Source organism: Pteropus alecto, unplaced genomic scaffold (genome assembly GCF_000325575.1).
Source record: "Pteropus alecto unplaced genomic scaffold, ASM32557v1 scaffold70, whole genome shotgun sequence".
NCBI lineage: Eukaryota > Metazoa > Chordata > Mammalia > Chiroptera > Pteropodidae > Pteropus > Pteropus alecto.
Genome location: NW_006431912.1, coordinates 3,462,301 through 3,479,176, shown reverse-complemented (window position 1 = coordinate 3,479,176; position 16,876 = coordinate 3,462,301). Strand labels below are relative to the sequence as shown.

General features: G+C 34.7%; 2 protein-coding genes across 4 annotated transcripts in view; one reads left to right on the top strand and one right to left on the bottom strand.

The window, feature by feature from the left end:
- Window positions 1-18: 18 nt before the first annotated feature.
- On the top strand, window positions 19-10,805 carry DIMT1 (DIM1 dimethyladenosine transferase 1 homolog). Its single transcript, XM_006906056.3, has 12 exons — window positions 19-330; window positions 664-737; window positions 1,876-1,962; window positions 3,634-3,695; window positions 3,776-3,869; window positions 3,944-3,993; window positions 5,099-5,222; window positions 5,353-5,445; window positions 6,301-6,365; window positions 6,868-6,931; window positions 8,047-8,153; window positions 9,638-10,805. The coding sequence occupies exons 1-12, from the start codon at window positions 252-254 to the stop codon at window positions 9,678-9,680; spliced, it is 942 nt and encodes a 313-aa protein (XP_006906118.1). The 5' UTR covers window positions 19-251; the 3' UTR covers window positions 9,681-10,805.
- Window positions 10,806-10,976: 171 nt separating this feature from the next.
- KIF2A (kinesin family member 2A) overlaps window positions 10,977-16,876 on the bottom strand; it is a 61,927-nt gene continuing 56,027 nt past the window's right edge. For all 3 annotated transcript variants that reach the window (XM_006906055.3, XM_006906053.2, XM_006906054.2), the window contains 3 exons: window positions 15,814-15,915; window positions 15,019-15,154; window positions 10,977-13,350 (listed from right to left, as the gene is read on the bottom strand). In XM_006906055.3, the coding sequence (XP_006906117.1) occupies window positions 13,265-13,350; window positions 15,019-15,154; window positions 15,814-15,915 (324 nt within the window). In that variant the 3' untranslated portion in view covers window positions 10,977-13,264. The remainder of the gene's footprint in view (window positions 13,351-15,018; window positions 15,155-15,813; window positions 15,916-16,876) is intronic.

Below are 16,876 nucleotides of genomic sequence, written 5' to 3'. Positions count from 1 at the left end.
GGCTCGCGAGGTTAGACTTTTCTCTAGCTCGCGACTACAATTTCCCGCGGTTACTGGGCTCCAAAGTTGGCCCCCTTTCTGGAGGCGGAGCCCAGAGCGAACGGGGCGTGACGGGTCCTCGCCCCTCTCCCTCGTAGCCGGGAGTACAGTGGAAGTTGCGGGCGGAGGTTCCCACGTGGTGCGGTGACTCCGGGTACCCGGCTTTGGTCCTCGCTGACTTCGTGGGCCTTGTGGGCCCGCTGCCTTCAGAGATGCCGAAGATCAAGTCAGGGGCGAGCGGTCGCCGCCGCGCGCGCCAGGAACTGCGCCGGGACCTGAAGAGCGCGGGAGGTGGGGACAGCCAGGAGGGAGCTGGGGTCGGGTCGAGTCGAGTCTTCCGGCAAGACCGAGGTCTGGGCTGGGGCAGTGAGGCTGGCCGGGCCCGCGCTCAGCGCGCAAGCCCGAGGTTCCTGGGGCGCCGGCTGCAGGCCCAGCGCGCTGCCTCTGGGTTCCTGTCCACCAAAGGGATTGACTTAAACAGTGTGTGGGTTTCGGCTCGAAACATGATATTTGGTGCCGCTTGTTGGAGCAGGTATCTTCCGCTCACCAACCTGTTTTCTGCTCCGGAACGGTCTACTATCTAATTTCAGTTGGGAAATTAAAGCTGTTTCTTGTTTCTTTCAGGACTCATGTTCAACACGGGGATTGGGCAGCACATTTTGAAAAATCCTCTCATTGTTAACAGCATTATTGAGAAGGTGGGTGTGAAAGAGGAAAGGTAGTTATTGGGTTATTTATTTTATTCTTAGGGATATTTAAGCGCAGAGAGGAGGCCTGGCACAAAATAGATGCTCTATAAATAATTGTTGAATGAATTGAAGAATTGTCTAGGATTCACAAGCTTGTCTTCTGCATGATTTGCTTTATTCTGTGGGTCTGGGTTTCTACTGGCTCCAAATCCTTTTTCTTTCTATAAATTATTTACTTTATAGCTGGACATTTGTTCAATTCTAGATGATTATTCTATTCAAAATCACTTTTTCTAGGCACTATCTATGACTGTTAGTTTTTATTTACTCCAGAGCCTAAAGATAATGTCTAAACAGACATCATAGAAAGTTTGTTTGCCCCGAGAAACTTGTATGGTACAATCCAGCTCCACATATAAACTCTTTAGAGTATTCTTCCTGCCTGGTCTCTTATTGTGACAGATGATTGGGTGCTAGGACATGAAATGTAGGTGGTGCAGATTACTTTCATGGCTACAAAGGAAGCATCCTGGAGCTGTAGAAAGAGCTTTACATAGTCAAAGGATCCCACCTTGACTTCCTGTTGTTGGCAAAATGAGGATTTTTAACCTTTTTGGCTCATGGATTCCTCTGAGCATCTGATGAAAGCTGGGGACCCAAAATAACGCAGCTGTATGCATACAAACACCCAGTTTTACTTACAATTTCTAGGTATTCCTGCATTCTTGAAACCATTCATGGGTTGAGAATTGAAGAATTCTGGTACAACACACTATGGTTCTCAACAAGGTCGTTATTTTCCAGTTTGAACTTGTCGATGACAGAGTTGTTAATAAGATGCTATCAGAATCATTTCCAAGGTAGAAAGTAAAATGCCAGTCCCAGAAATGCTCTCCTGCTTTTCTGACTCCTAAAATTTTCTGACTTCTAACTATTGTCCCAAGTTAGGAGAGATGTTACATTTCCACTTGCATCAAATGTTAATGGAATAAATTAGTTAAGCACATAGATCATGAATGAATCTCCTAAAAATGAAATAAGTATAAAATCTCTTAATTGAGTGCTTTTGAGCAAAGCTGTTCAGGTGTAAGTTAAATTATGTATTGAGATGTGCCAGTGAAGCTGAAGTGGTTGTGTTTGCTTATAGGCTGCCTTAAGACCAACTGATGTGGTGCTGGAAGTTGGACCTGGAACTGGCAATATGACTGTTAAGTTGCTAGAAAAGGCAAAAAAGGTAAAAAGAATATTTAGTATTTAGAATTAGAAATGACTACATGAGTAAGCTCAGGTGGTTTACCCATATAAATCTTTTAATTAATTGCTATTATTTTAACAGTTACTCTTGATTCTTTGCTAGAAACTTTGTCTTAGAAAATATGGGTGAAATCAGTGAAGGTGGTCAAAAGGTACAAACTTCCAGTTATAATAAAGAAGTCCCGAGAATGTAATAGACACCATGGTGACTATAGTTAACAAAACTGTACTGTATGTTTGAAGCTTGCTGAAAGAGTAGATCTTAAAAGTTATCACAAGACAAAAAATTTTATAACTGTAGTGCTGGATAGACATCTTGCAGTGTATACACATATATTATTATTATGTTGTACAACTGAAACTAATGTTATATGTTAATTATATCTCAATTTTTAAAAAATGGATTAAAAGAAAAAATATGAGCTATATCAGGAAAACAGAAATCACATTAGACATTTCAATACAGGGAAAGTAGTATAGGGAACTGATTACATGATTGTTACAGAACTAGAAGAATGAAATGAGAACATTGAGGTAACCCAAGAAAAGTAATTCCAAAGAGCAGCTACCACCTCGAGGCTCGGGGAAATAAAGTAAGGAGGTTGGAGATATTGGAACCTAGAACTTTGGAAGAGGAGATATGAAGAGTTGGAGCATAGGCTTCGGAGATTGGGGTGTCACCTGGCTGCTGATAGTACCATCTTTGTCTTTTGGATGACCCAGTTTCTAATTAAATGGAACCACTGTTGTGTCCTCTGGTGGAAGTAGGCAGCACATTTTAAAGAACTTATCTGAAGAAAGTTTAATGGAGACTATTGACAAAATGTGGGAATGGAGTTAAAGGGAACCAGTAAGCATTAGTGAAACACCCAGGGACTAGCAACAGCAGATAACAGTTGCCATCTACAGCCTCAAGTGATAAGAAGAGGGAACTGTGTTATGGAGCCATTGAAGAGGGGAACATAGCCACTGCTAGAACATCTGCAAGGCATGGGCAGGCATTAGGAAATTTACAGCTTCTACCCTTGCACCCTATAATGCTGGAACCTTTCATTGACAAATTCCTACCAGAAGTCAGAGGGTGAGGGAGCTGGACTGCATCACCCTACAGGGTACAGAGAAAGCTGAGAGAGGATCCAGGAGCCAAACAGACTAAGTAGGACCTATGTCTACTCTGTAGACATGGTCTTCCTGGGAGTAATTAAAACCTCAGCTGATATTGAATTTAAAAGACAATTTCAGCCTTATCTGGTATCCCTTTTCTTTGCTTGAGAAGTTATCAATGCTATGTATTCTGGACTTAATAGATGAGAAAAATGATATACTCATTCTTGGGACGGTTGTCGTGTATGCTTCTAAGAACGTTTACTACCCAGACATTTTGTTTCTTTTTCATCTGTGCAGTTATAAACCATGAAGCCAGATGAGCATGATAATTCTGTCTATCATTTAGGTAGAACTCTCATGTAATCTCGTTGTCCACTTTTCTGGGTGATGTTTCTTGTTGTTCGAAATTGTAGAGAATAATTAAAGGAATATTGATGGTAGAATTGGGAAAAAGAGGTTTAATTCATACAAATCACATAAGAATTACTGTTGAGATAAAAGTTTTATACTCCATAATTACCCTAATTTTTTTTTTTTAATTTAGGTAATTGCCTGTGAACTTGACCCAAGGCTAGTAGCAGAACTTCACAAAAGAGTTCAGGGCACGTGAGTATTCATAACAGAATTAAAGTGCAGTTCAATCTCATAAAAGAATATTATTCTAATTACTTTTTTCTTATTATCAGGCCTCTGGCCAGCAAACTTCAAGTAATGGTGGGTGATGTGTTGAAAACAGATTTGCCATTCTTTGATGCTTGTGTGGCAAATTTGCCTTATCAGGTATGTTTTTAACATTATACTAAATGTTTCTCTGGTGTGTCTTTCCCAGAAATAACTAGTTAATTCTCTTACAGATCTCTTCTCCTTTTGTCTTCAAGCTGTTGCTGCACCGACCTTTTTTCAGGTTTGTTGACAAACACCAAAATTACTGCCAAATCTTAGACTGACAGTTTAGACCACAAACACAGACAGCCAAAGATTAAAGTTAATTCAGTTGAAAAACTACTGGACAATTTGTTTTGTAGAAAATACCGATTTTCGTGGAGATTTTACTTTTTTCTTTTTTCAATTGACAGTTACTTGGGGGAGGTATACTGTAAGTTAGTTCTGCTTCTGAGACCAAAGGACCTTTCCTTATTTTCTCATCCGCTTGCCATTAGCCCAGGTTAGACCTCTTATTACCTTATGTCTAGATAATTGTAGTGGCCATCTAAGTTGCTTCTAGTACATTCTATAACAATGATTTTCAAACTTCAAGTCAAAAACCCCTTAATGGTTATAAAATAAATTTAATGAGTCACAACTGTCATTTTTTAAAAATGGAATAGAGTAGAATGTCAGTAAGTCATGACATTGAATAGAATGTGTCAGTGGGCATACATTGCCTGTGGTCCTACTGATTATAGCTTTATAAAAGTTTTGTTTGAGTTACATAAACATATACATAGAGATATTTGTGGCCTGGGTTACAATGTCAGATTTTTTTTTAGTGCAACGTGTGATCAAAAAAGTTTGAAAATTGAAACCAGCTTTAAAGATGATCTGTTCAAGCTTCCTCCAAAAACCTCTCCATTTCTTGAATAAAAAGTCCATGTTTCTTAACCTGTTAAATCGGGACCCTGATTTCGCAACCTACCTGTCTTACCTCAGCTCTACCATAAGGGTGTTAGCTACCCCGTGAATATAGTTTGTCTACTGAGCCACTTTTGGTTTGGTTTTGTCTTCCTAGAAAGGGTGATAGACTAGTGTTGATCTGAAATACTTTCTCATCTGATCATTGAGGAGTTGCATTTGGAAGGGATGAGAAGTGCAGCCATTATAAAATTAAAAGGCTAACTGGATCATTTTGTGGTAATAAAGCTAAGTGTTCTACCTTCTAACCTGCTGGACTAATTGCCATAGAACCATAGATACTGCTTTGCTCTATTTCCTGGCCAAGAAAATCTATTAAAGTTCAAATAAATTAATAAAGTCACCATTTTTCTTATTCCTTTCTGCTGTCTTTTCAGATGTGCTATACTTATGTTTCAAAGAGAATTTGCTCTCCGACTGGTTGCAAAACCTGGAGATAAGTTATACTGTAGACTCTCAATTAATACACAACTGTTAGCACGTGTGGACCATCTGATGAAAGTAAGTAACTATTATTGAAATAATGTGACTTAACTCATCCTTGATCATCTAGCTGTGCCTTCTATGAGAACATAATTGATTACTAATTTATATTTTTGAGAGGACTACTTAAACACTTTATAATTAACAGGTTGGAAAGAATAACTTCAGACCACCACCCAAGGTGGAATCCAGTGTTGTAAGACTTGAACCTAAGAATCCACCACCACCTATCAATTTTCAGGTGAGATTAAAATACTGGGTCATTCAATAAAGGAGAAAGAAAGTCCATGCTGGAAGATGTATACCTATAGGACCAGAGAAGTACTGAGTCAACTTAAATGTCCTAACAGGAAAATATTAATTATGATACATCCCTTGATGGAAAAGGTGGAATAATTTGACTCAAGATAGTTATGAACACCACAAAAAAAGTGTGGAAAATGTTTGCAAAAGGTAAAGAGATTAGAATGCCACTGCATTTTGCTGAAGATAATAGCTGTGGAAAACATCTCTATTTGAATAAGACATGGAAAACAATAAAATGAAAGTAACTGTTAAGAGTAATATTATGGGTAATACTTTTTAATCAAAATTCTATTTTTGCGATTTAAAGACAGGAAAGCCAGGTTACTTGATATGCTACCTTACTGCAATCACTTTGGATCAAACAATTGCTTGTGTGGTCAATAACTGGAGGTAAATGGAGTGGCTTGTCAATTACTCCTTCAAGGTGTATTGCAAAGGATATATTCTAACCTGTTTCGAATCATGTTTTTTAAAAATGACACTTAGATGCCAAAATGCCATGTTGTTCTTTGTTTAGATGTGGAACAGTTATATATTTTTTCTAATTTTTAAAATTAGAAAAATTTAAAAAAATTTTTAAAGTGAGGATAAAATACTCAGTGAGGTATACACAAGTTCAAAAAGGTATACATCTTACTTCTGCATATGTGTCAGCCAGATCAAGATAGAGAACATTTTCATCACTACAGAAGGTTCCTTTCATTTTTATGTATTAAAAGACAAAATAATACCTAGCAGGCCTAGGAAAGAAGTTTGATATTTTTAAGGAAATATCCATCTTCTATTTCAGGAATGGGATGGCCTAGTAAGGATCACCTTTGTTAGGAAAAACAAGACACTGTCTGCTGCATTTAAGTAAGTATTTCACTAATCTAAAATGCATGAAGGACCAGAGTTCCAGATACTGTGCTAAGTTCCTGGAGTTGGGAGTTAGATCACATTTTTTGGTAAAAAGAAAAAAAAGTTGATCACACAACTGCCTAATTTTTCCTTGGAAAAATGGAGGAATGATGGACCCCTGCCACATCTAAGATTTGTGCAGTTTTATTAACTTGGAAAAATATAATAGCATTTGGGTACTAAGGGCGAAAGAAGATGAAAGCCTTAATTTTAGCTTTTTTTTTTTTTGAGGTGATGTTTTGTGGAGTCTAGAATTTCTTTAAAATTTGAGATGTTCATTAGGACTTTTAAACATAACTACGTAGTTTGATCATTTTGTAAGTGTAAATATTAAATACATTTTTTAGTTTCTTAACTTTGCCATATAAAACATAGATTTAATCTTAAACTGAAAGGAAATTATTAATAATCTCTCATTTTGGAATAATAATAGTGATGTCATTTATTTATGCTGCAGGTCAAGTGCAGTACAGCAGCTGTTGGAAAAAAACTACCGAATTCACTGTTCGATTCATAATACTGTAAGCAGAACATTTCTCTGTGCTTTTAATTTGTTTTAAAATGTCCATTCCTTTTTCATCTATCATTACAAAATTCATTTTGTACATTCCATAAGATCCTTAAAAGACAGCATGTAATATATAACTAGCACAGCTTTAACTCTAACGGGTCAGTGCTGATGTATATCCTGTGCAACAGATATGAGCAGCCTTCATTACTTCACTCTGTTTACTTTATTGAGCCAGATTCAACTGAGTCATAATTTCCTGAAAGGTTTAGGCTTGTGTAGCTTGCACAGCTTGAAATAATTGTGACTATCCCTTCTTGTTTGTTGCTCATATAGCAATTATAAAGTTACCATTTCTTAGTAACTTTTTTTAATACCCAGAAATTGAAATTAGAATATAGACTGAATAGCAGATTTCCAGTTGTGAACCTCATGCCCCTTAACTTGTGCAACATTTTCTTTAACTGATTTTGTCTGTGACCACATACATATACCTGTATAGAATGACTATGTAATGTTTGATAACTTTTCTTTTAAATTAATTAAAGAGCAGATAAAAGCAAATTTCCTTTGTATTTTTGGATTCAGATCTTACGTAGTTTAATGTACCACATTGCTACCTCCATTTTCTTTTATGAACAAACTCATTAAATATCTGCCTTAGAAAATATTAAGCTGGATTTAAAAAATCTTTGTTTGAAAGATGTGAAGTATATTTAACATTCTCATGGGTTGGAGAGGTCCTCTTTGAGAAAAATTAGCTGGTAAAATGAGATTTGTGCCAAGAAAATGTGTTAAAGGAGTAACAATTGCTTTAAAATCTAGTTTACAGATCTAATTATTTTATGCTATGAAGTACTTTGTGAAGCCTGAAACTGATAACTATTTTAGAAATTTTAAGAAAAAGGGCAATATACATTAACTCATTCAAGATCTTCTGAGCATTTGGTATGTGCTAAAAGATCAGCCACTTAACAAATTAGAGATCCAAGTCTTATCTGCACATATAGGTTTTCTAAACTGTCATGAACAGATGGATGATGACTATTTTGACTGAGCTAAAAAAAAGAGTCGAGGTGACTTCATTAAAGATATGTTGTTCATTTATTACGAATCTTATATTGATAGATAATACCAGAAGATTTCAGCATAGCAGATAAAATACAGCAAATCCTAACCAGCACAGGTTTTAGTGACAAGCGGGCCCGTTCCATGGACATAGATGACTTCATCAGGTAATTACATTTTTCTTTTCTGAAATGTTTACATTTCTTTACTGTGACACCTTCAGATTAGAGATTTAAAGGCTTTCAAGCAGTATAAGGTGCTACCTGGGAGTTATTGCATAGCACTTCCATGGCATGGAATAGTATTTGGTGTAGAAGATAGAGGCTAGTTAGCTGCAGCAGAATGAACATTTTAAGAACAGTAGTAAATAACAGTCCTAGCCTGGAGATAGCCTCTGTGTCAATGTGTGTTGTGGTGTGTGTGCTCCTCCTCTCCAGCTCCCTTCCCCAACTCCCATTCATAGTCTTAACAGTTTGTCTCTTCAAGTAGCCTGTAAGGTAGAAGGATCATAATACATGTAGTTGGAGTTCATTCTTTCTTTATTGAGAATAGCTATTATTAAATAGACTAACCATGAAAGAATCAGTTACAATCATATCTGGTTATCATTTCTAGCTGGTTTAGTAACATACTTACTTTGTAGACTGAGGCAAGTTCTGCACACCTAAAGGGTGTCATAATCATCTGGGCAATGTACACTAAAATTTGTTTTTCTTGAATTAAACAAGTAAGGCTCATGAAAACAGAATCAGGCTTAAATTACCCAGGTAATTATTAATCTGTACTCACCGTTTTTAATCACTAACAATTTGATTTCCTAATAAACCATCCCATACTGCACAGTTTTTGCCTCTTAACCAATTCATTTTTAAGGCTTCCATATTCTAAGGGCTGAATAAAAAGTAGATTATTAACAAAAGTCATTGGTTTGATTTTTCTAAACACACTTCTATGTAACTAAGACAAATGGGTTCGTATTTTATATTGGCGGGTTAGTAATACCACTGAAGTTTTAATTAGATGTTAATCCTATAAGTACCTATATCTCACTTTTTTAGACATTTTAATACATCCTGACCTGTTTCTACAGGCCAAACTGGAAATAACCTCAGGTCTAAATAAAAATATTTCATCTTATTTTCTTCATTCTCACAAACTTTCTTCAAGATAATTAAGCATGTGCAGTTTGCTAACTAGGATCTGATTAAGTACATAGGTAGGTATCCAGAGAAAAACAACGTGTAAATACTTAATTTGAACTCTGGTAATGGCTCAGAGAGGAAGCATGGACATATATGTAAGATTAGTTATTCATCTGTCTTCTCATTCCAGATAGCTCTTGTTCACTTATCATGTTGAAATGAAACAAATGCCAATGATTTCTTAAGTCTGAGATAGTGGAGGTCTAAGGCAATTTTAGTCAAATTCATCTTAAGATATATAGGCTATGATAAAAAAGAAGTACCAAAAAGATGTGGTTTAAACCAATGTTTAGTTGAGGAAGTTTCTTTAATGACTAGTGTGAGGTGTGGGTGGGCTTCATAGGTTTGCTGATGTTTTCATATTTTAAAATTTATGGTGTGAGAACTATATGCATTGCCATGTGCTACAAGTTAGCTTTTCAATAATTGAATTTGGTTTCTTTTTTTAGATTGCTACATGGATTCAATGCAGAAGGTATCCATTTTTCTTAGGTATCTGGAAAATAGAATTTTCAAACTCAAGAAACGAAACTGGAATTATATATTTTTAATGATTTGAAAAGATGAAATATGCTTTTCCTGCATTGGGACACTGTGCTTGACTATTTTTGATTTAATATTGCTGTTGTCAACACTTATTACTCTGAATTTTTAAGGTAGTTAAGTCCATTTAAGTACCAAAGTTGTTTTGATTTTGGTTTGTTTTTAATATCTAACATAGGGCAGGGTCCAATCTGAACATAATCTTCAAGTTTAAGAGCCGCAGACACGCACAACTTTACACTCAAACTTATCATTTCTAACAGGTTATTGTATAAAGATGTTACTTTCCTATTTTTCATGTTATATATTATTGTGAGGACCTCTAGGTCTTCAGCTCTTTAGGCCTATGTCTCTCAGGTGTAAAAATTAAAATATGCTTAACTTAGTCCCATATACCCATGCCATTTCTTCTTGTTATTCATGTGTATAGTAAAACAACTGTTCCTTAAAATGTTTGTTTTCTCTCATTCTGTTTATCCTATACAACTTCTATCATTGCCTACCCCTTGAGCTATCCTGTAACATCATAGGCTACACCAGGGTTCTGGGTAAGCCTAAGTCAGCTACTGAGATCACGTAGTGCCAGACATATTACTTCTGGGCATGATTCCTTACCTCTGAAATGAAGGTGCTGAACTAGAATGTGAAATGAATGATAAGATTGTATGATTTTTCTTGGGGAGACAGTCATAAGTTAACAAAATCTCTAAAGGTTTTATAAATCAAAACTGGCTTTAAAGTTAAAATCTGACCTTCAACTTCAAAACAAATAAAACAAAATTCAGCTGACCTTTCCCCCACAAGTACAAGTTCCCAGTATTCATATGACTTCTGGACAATTAAAATTTTGAGTACTTTTTCATAAATATGATGCTTAGTTTTAGGCTATTTTAAAAATATCTGGTTTAGATTTTCAATAGATGTCATAATCAAGTCTTAATTAGCTACTATTAAACCATTATTGATATAATACTGTGTTAATGTATTTTAATAAAGAATTATAATAGCTGATTATTTTATTTATGTAAGGAAATAAAAATATCTTCATTGATATTTGGCTTTCTTTATACCTAACAGAAGTGTTTCCAAATTATTTTAACACAGGTACATTGAGTAAACATAAGGAAAGATAAGTTGTTTACCTTGACAGATATTTTGAAATCTGATTTTAAAGTGACATATTAAAACATTCCTATATTATGAAAATGTTTGTTCTAGTTATTAATAGGGATATCAGCTTTCAAGTCTGAGAAAGTAAAGAATGTTTAATCCAGATCCAAAAAATTCTTTAAATAGCTGCATCAAACCACATTTGTTACATAAATATTAAATATACTTAAGAGTAGGTTTTTTTAAAATATCACAAAACTGCTTACTTTACAAAGTTCACCTGTACCATCTCTATACTTACAGGAAAATTTTAAGATTTAATTCCGCTTTCCCTCTACTCCTTAGGAACTTCTGCTGAAGTTTAGTCTCTTTTCTGGCCTTTTGTTTTACCTATGTGTAAAACCAAAGGACTGGATTATACTACCAAGATCTTTTCTAGTACTGATTTTGTATATACCTTGATTACTGATCAGAACAAAGCCATTATAGGATAAGGCAGCATATTTGGATATAAAGGGACCTTCCAGAGATAGTACCCATGTAATTTACATAATAAATTAAGACTAATCTATTGAGCTTTAAAATGAGCAAGCTCCTCTTTTTATTGCCCTTTGAAGGTTGGTTAGCCTCAAAAACTACCTTTTAAACAGCCTCTGTAAGGCCAATAGTAACAATTCTCCACTCTTCCTTTTCTCTTTGAAATAAACACAAATAGAACATATATTATAGCTGCAAGAAAACCTGAGTCCTTTCCAAAACAAAGGTGATTATATTGAAGAAAATTATCTCTAAACTCATTCCATAGACTTCATTTATTAATGAGCACATTGTCAAAATCTACGTTTGTTCTAGATTTCAAGTTTACAGAGGAGCATTTCAATACGGTGTTAGGATTTCCACAACTACCCTCTGAATTCTATGAACAGTGAAGTTGGGAATCTGGCTCATGTGACTCTCTATTCATAGCTTCCCTTGGCTCGTATGAATGAGCTAGCGGTTCCCTAGAGTAAATCAACACAAGAAAGATATCCTTGGGAGATTTTTTGTTGTTAATCTACTCCTGGACTCCTAGGAACAGAGGGAAAACTCCTAGAGAGATATATAAATCTTTTAACAAAATATTTACATGAAAAGTGGCCAGCTTTTTTCCTTGGAGTAGCAACCTGTAAAAATAAGTGCCACCATTTAAAAAGTAGCATACCCTAGACCAACTTATCGGTGACAATCTGGTGACTCTCACCACATAATTGTGAAACATCACATTAGGTAATGGATAGAGAGAGCTTGGGTAAGATCTGCCTTTTAAGGCAGTCAACTCTTTTTTTAGCTTAATTCTTTTTCAAGGGAGTAATGTACTGTCTACACTTGGCTTAAACTAACAATTCTATTATGGACTACTTTCAATGTACATGTAAATGTTCATGCATCAGAAGCCAATTTCCTTTAACAGTACATTTAAAAGGTACATTTTGGGGTGCAAATGGACACTTGAACTTAAGAGTAATGGTATTGGTAAGGGTCAAATTGCACTATTAGTCTTGTTAATACCACACCAAAACACACACTGCATATATATGTATTACCCTAAGATAAAACTCTTCTCAGAATTTCATTACTTTTTATTATACACCAACTAGATTATATTTTAGTTCTTTACAAAGAAAATGCTAAGAAAATTATATCCACATGTTATATGGTTTTAAAATCATAATTCCAGATTTCTTTACATATAAGATGGAGTGGTCCAGCAGCTATGTCCACTGTCACAGACTTTAGTTCCATTCAATGATATGGCACATCCTGCAAAATTAACTAGTCACACACAAAAAATGTCTCAAATACAGTAAAAATGTACACACAATAAAGGTAAATTTACAATGACAAATAAGGAATGTAATTTATCTTGGCTGTGCTTCAGAATTTTAGGGTCAATAGCCTTAGTCAAGGCACAAAGCAGGAAGAGGTGAGCACAGCTGTCTCTAGGAGTGGGCAAGGTATGTACAATCACTGATGAGGTATGCATGCACGCAAAGGATTTAAAACTGTTCAGTCTTGCTACGAAAATTGAACCGAGTTAAAAGGAAATGCTGCGGCTTCCCCCTACTATTCACCTCCAGATTAAGTCCACAATCTTACTTCATTACATAGAAAATAAAATTGGCAAGGATCTCCAAAAGTAAATCACTATTTGGGTAAATGAAATAAAATGCTTCAATATTCCCAAATCTTGGTTGTGCCTCCTGGGCTAGAAGCATTTTGTAGACAAAGTTGTGTTTCACAAAACTGAAATGTCATTCAGGTGAAGGGACAAGACACTTTCCACAGACACTTAAAATTTCAAACTTTCAAACGGCCTTTACAGCTGAACTATCATATGTTACAGTATTGAGGGTTCTGGGGGTCCTATAGCAGCAAATGCCAATTTAAAGGGCACGGGGTCTCTTCGGGTTGATTTGCTTGCTGGCCTGTTCTTCTTCTTGTAGAGCTGCACGAAAAGATTTCACTTTATCTTGGAAAAAGAAGAATAAGAGAATAAGTATTGTATAACAATACAATATACAACTTTATGGGTCCTATCAAGTCAGCTCTCTCATTTCATAACATTTACTCAAGATTTTTCCTTTTCTTCTCTGCTGTCCAGACACTCAGAACTAAATACAATGCTCAACTACAGCAACAGTTTCATTAAAGATTTCTGGAAATACCTGCTTTTTTTCAATATTCAACGGGTTTCTGTTTTGGACACATTTTACAGTGTTCAATTTTAATTTATTTGAATTACTTTTAGAATGCAGACAGGCAATATATATGTGTAAAATATGTACAGTCACGTCCAAAAAGAACAATGAATCTTATTAAACTAAAATTGACATTTCTTCTCTCAATATTAGGAAATTTCTACTCCCAACTCCTATTTTACGTTTTTAAGCTATGAAACTTAAAAAAAAAACAAAACAAGTTTTAAAAAAGAAACATTTTTCCTCATACACAAGGAATTGTAAAAGGAGATGGGGACGGGGAATTACAGGAAAATGCATTTCTTGGTCTTATAATTCTGTCTTACTGTCTACCATGTACTGATTCAGTCACTGAAGAATAAAAAGTAAACTGGGGGCAAACAACAGCAGTGAAGATTTTTTAAAAAATCTAAAATGGTGGTTCTCAACCAGGGTGATTTTTGTCCAAGGACATTTGATAATGTCTAGATATTTTCTGTCACAACTAATTAAGGAAAGAAACTAAGTTAATGCTACATAATCTAGTCTGAAGAAAATGCATACAGAAAAGTTGGTTGTGAGTTATGGCAGAAAGATGATCAAAACACTTTAAATCAAGGCTTGAATATAAAGAATATGAAAAACTAAATTTTAGAAACTACATCTGCACAAACAATTCTGAAATTGGGGAACAGTCACTACTAACTCTATAGGATATGATTTCAAATAACCAACTTTGTACAGGACTTAGTTTAAAAATTTAAGCAGTTCGGTGCTTAAAAGCCAGCCATCTCAATCTGGTTCAAGTTGCATTGCAAGTGCACACACATATGCCCACTTGCATATAAATGGAGACAGCTAATTTGTGTATGCCTAAGAAATTAGCATATACAGTAAATGCATATCTGAAGCTGCATAGATAAACTAATTAAAAAGCCAAGAAGACATGACATGTGGGTAAGCCACATACTTTACTTCTCTTCATAAGCAAAGTAGAAAGAATAGTTTTCTTGAAATCTTTATTTTTTAAAACAAGTATTCCAAGAGAAAATATGACACAAGATGTATAGAAAAGAGATGTAGATAGGAGGCTATAGAAAGATGACCCTGAATAGATGTAATCCTAGGAAAAGATTTCTGAAAAGCCTTGGCCTACCAAACTAAAAATGTGAATGTGTATATAAAATTTACAAATTTGTTAAAATACATTTTCCCTCTATAATCATAATATCTTTATCTTCTCAAAAGATTAAAGACATGACTAGAGAGCACTTGAAATGATACTCCATGTTTCTTTTTTAGAAATAACAGAATGGTTGGTTTGTCTATATAACTCTAAAAAGATGTTAACTGGTACCCATAATTTTCACTTCAAATGTCCTCCTGAAATATGAAATCCTCCCACTAACTACATACAAACATTAAGAAGATTTCGAACACTAAAATGAAAAAAGAATTACCCCGTAGCTCAGTTAAAATGTCTATTTTTTGCTCAAGAATAGCTTCAAGTTGCGTAGCATATGAATCTACATCATAGTCTACTTCTTCAGTCATCTCTAGGAGAGCCTTTTCATCTTCTAACCATCGAATAGATTCCTAAAAGGACAAAAATGCAATAATCCAATAAGTCTCTGTAAGACAGAATCAAATTTATAAGTTTTATATATGGTAAATATCAACTATACTCAAGATGGTATTCGCTAAAATATTAATAACCATAAAATATACAGTAAAATTAAGAAATATTTCCTTAAATTCAAACACAAACACAGACAGACCAAGCAAGATGACTTCATTTTTCTACTTTTACTCTACCTTCGGTCGAGGGTTAGTTAGAGGAGGAAATAAATCATAAATACCGAGCTGAATCAGTCTGACACTTCCTCAACTGTTCTGATATTCTTTAGAGGAGTTTTTCTTACTGCTGTGCTAACATGAAGACAGTAAAATAAACTGGCCTAACATAAAGAAAGGGGTAGTAGAAGGCAGTTCAATACTTCTCTAAAAATAGACAACTGACAAAAGCAAATAAAGTGGGAGAATGGTAGTAAATAAACTAGATCTTTAAAGAAAGATTATCTGTAGACACCATTCAGTATATTCAAAATTTACCATGTCATATGCCCTAAAAATATACATATGCATACACACACACAAGTACTTTTTTAGATTTGTGTGACAGTCAAAGAATTATGAAAGGTTTTAGTTAATTTCTCTAGAGAAACATTCTGATGAAAGGTCCTGTCTCACTTTACCTGGAACACTGCTCTGTGATCTTCTACAACTTGTTCTTCCATTTCCACCATCTGTGAGACAGCTTCATGGAAAGTAAACAACTGTGGAGAAACTTCTTCTTCCTTAAAATAAAAACAGTTTAAAAATATGAAAGAAAGTTTACATTTAAATGTTATAAAAAAGTAGTTTTTCTATGTCATTTACAAAAATGTATTTAGCAACCGAGGAAGCTTGAATGGTAAAGACAGCTAAAATATAATATGACAGGCAAAGCCACAAGTTCTTTTTATAGGTCAAAAATATTTAATGTAACACTAAAAAAGACAACCCAAACTTGAGCATATCAGTAAGGGCCAATTTTCACTTAGTCCAGGCGCTTTATTGCAGAATACCCTAAAAAAGCTATCTCTTGGAATAGTGTAACTTCTCAAAAATACCTTTACTGCAGGCTATGAATATATTAAAGTATTTCCTCAGTGTTGTTTACTTTTCACTAGCCATTTAAGTCATATATGTCCTTAATTCCTTTTCACTAGAAGAAAGATATAATGTCTTTCATGACCGTGACTATCAAACTGGTGTTCTCAGGTCTCATTCTTACTAAATCTTAATTTCTGAATTGCACTATATGATTTGCTTACAGGTTTTTACAGAGATTTTAAGTGACAACTCACAACTTTATCAATAAAAAGCCTACATACATATATAATATATTCATATTTTGGTCCTACATCAAGTCAAAACTTCTCTGGCCTTGCTTTTTTCTTTTTTTAAGCTTCTTTCCCAGCTCCAGTGTTTAATAATTTATTTGCGAAAAATGCTGCTCTAGTGATAAAAAAGTTTACTTAAAATTGTTTTATAATATGTGAGTAGAAGAAGCAACTTTTAAAAATAAAATACATGCATGATTCTAAATATATGTGTATATTTTGGTTAAATATTTTAACCAAATATTTAAGTAGACATTTGATTCTTTCATCAATAAACTACCATTCTGAAAAAGTTTATATAATCAAGTTTGCCAAAGAACTCTTTATCTTCTCTTTGGGAAAAGAGCCATCTGTTTTTTATCAAGACATTTAG

What these genes read in the sequence shown, in the direction of transcription:
- DIMT1 (XM_006906056.3), top strand. Translation starts at nt 252, where the DNA reads ATGCCGAAGATCAAGTCAGGGGCGAGCGGTCGCCGCCGCGCGCGCCAG. An exon ending in TGGCAAATTTGCCTTATCAG is followed by an intron (nt 3,870 to 3,943) that starts GTATGTTTTTAA and finishes ATTCTCTTACAG; the next exon opens with ATCTCTTCTCCTTTTGTCTT. An exon ending in CACCACCTATCAATTTTCAG is followed by an intron (nt 5,446 to 6,300) that starts GTGAGATTAAAA and finishes CTTCTATTTCAG; the next exon opens with GAATGGGATGGCCTAGTAAG.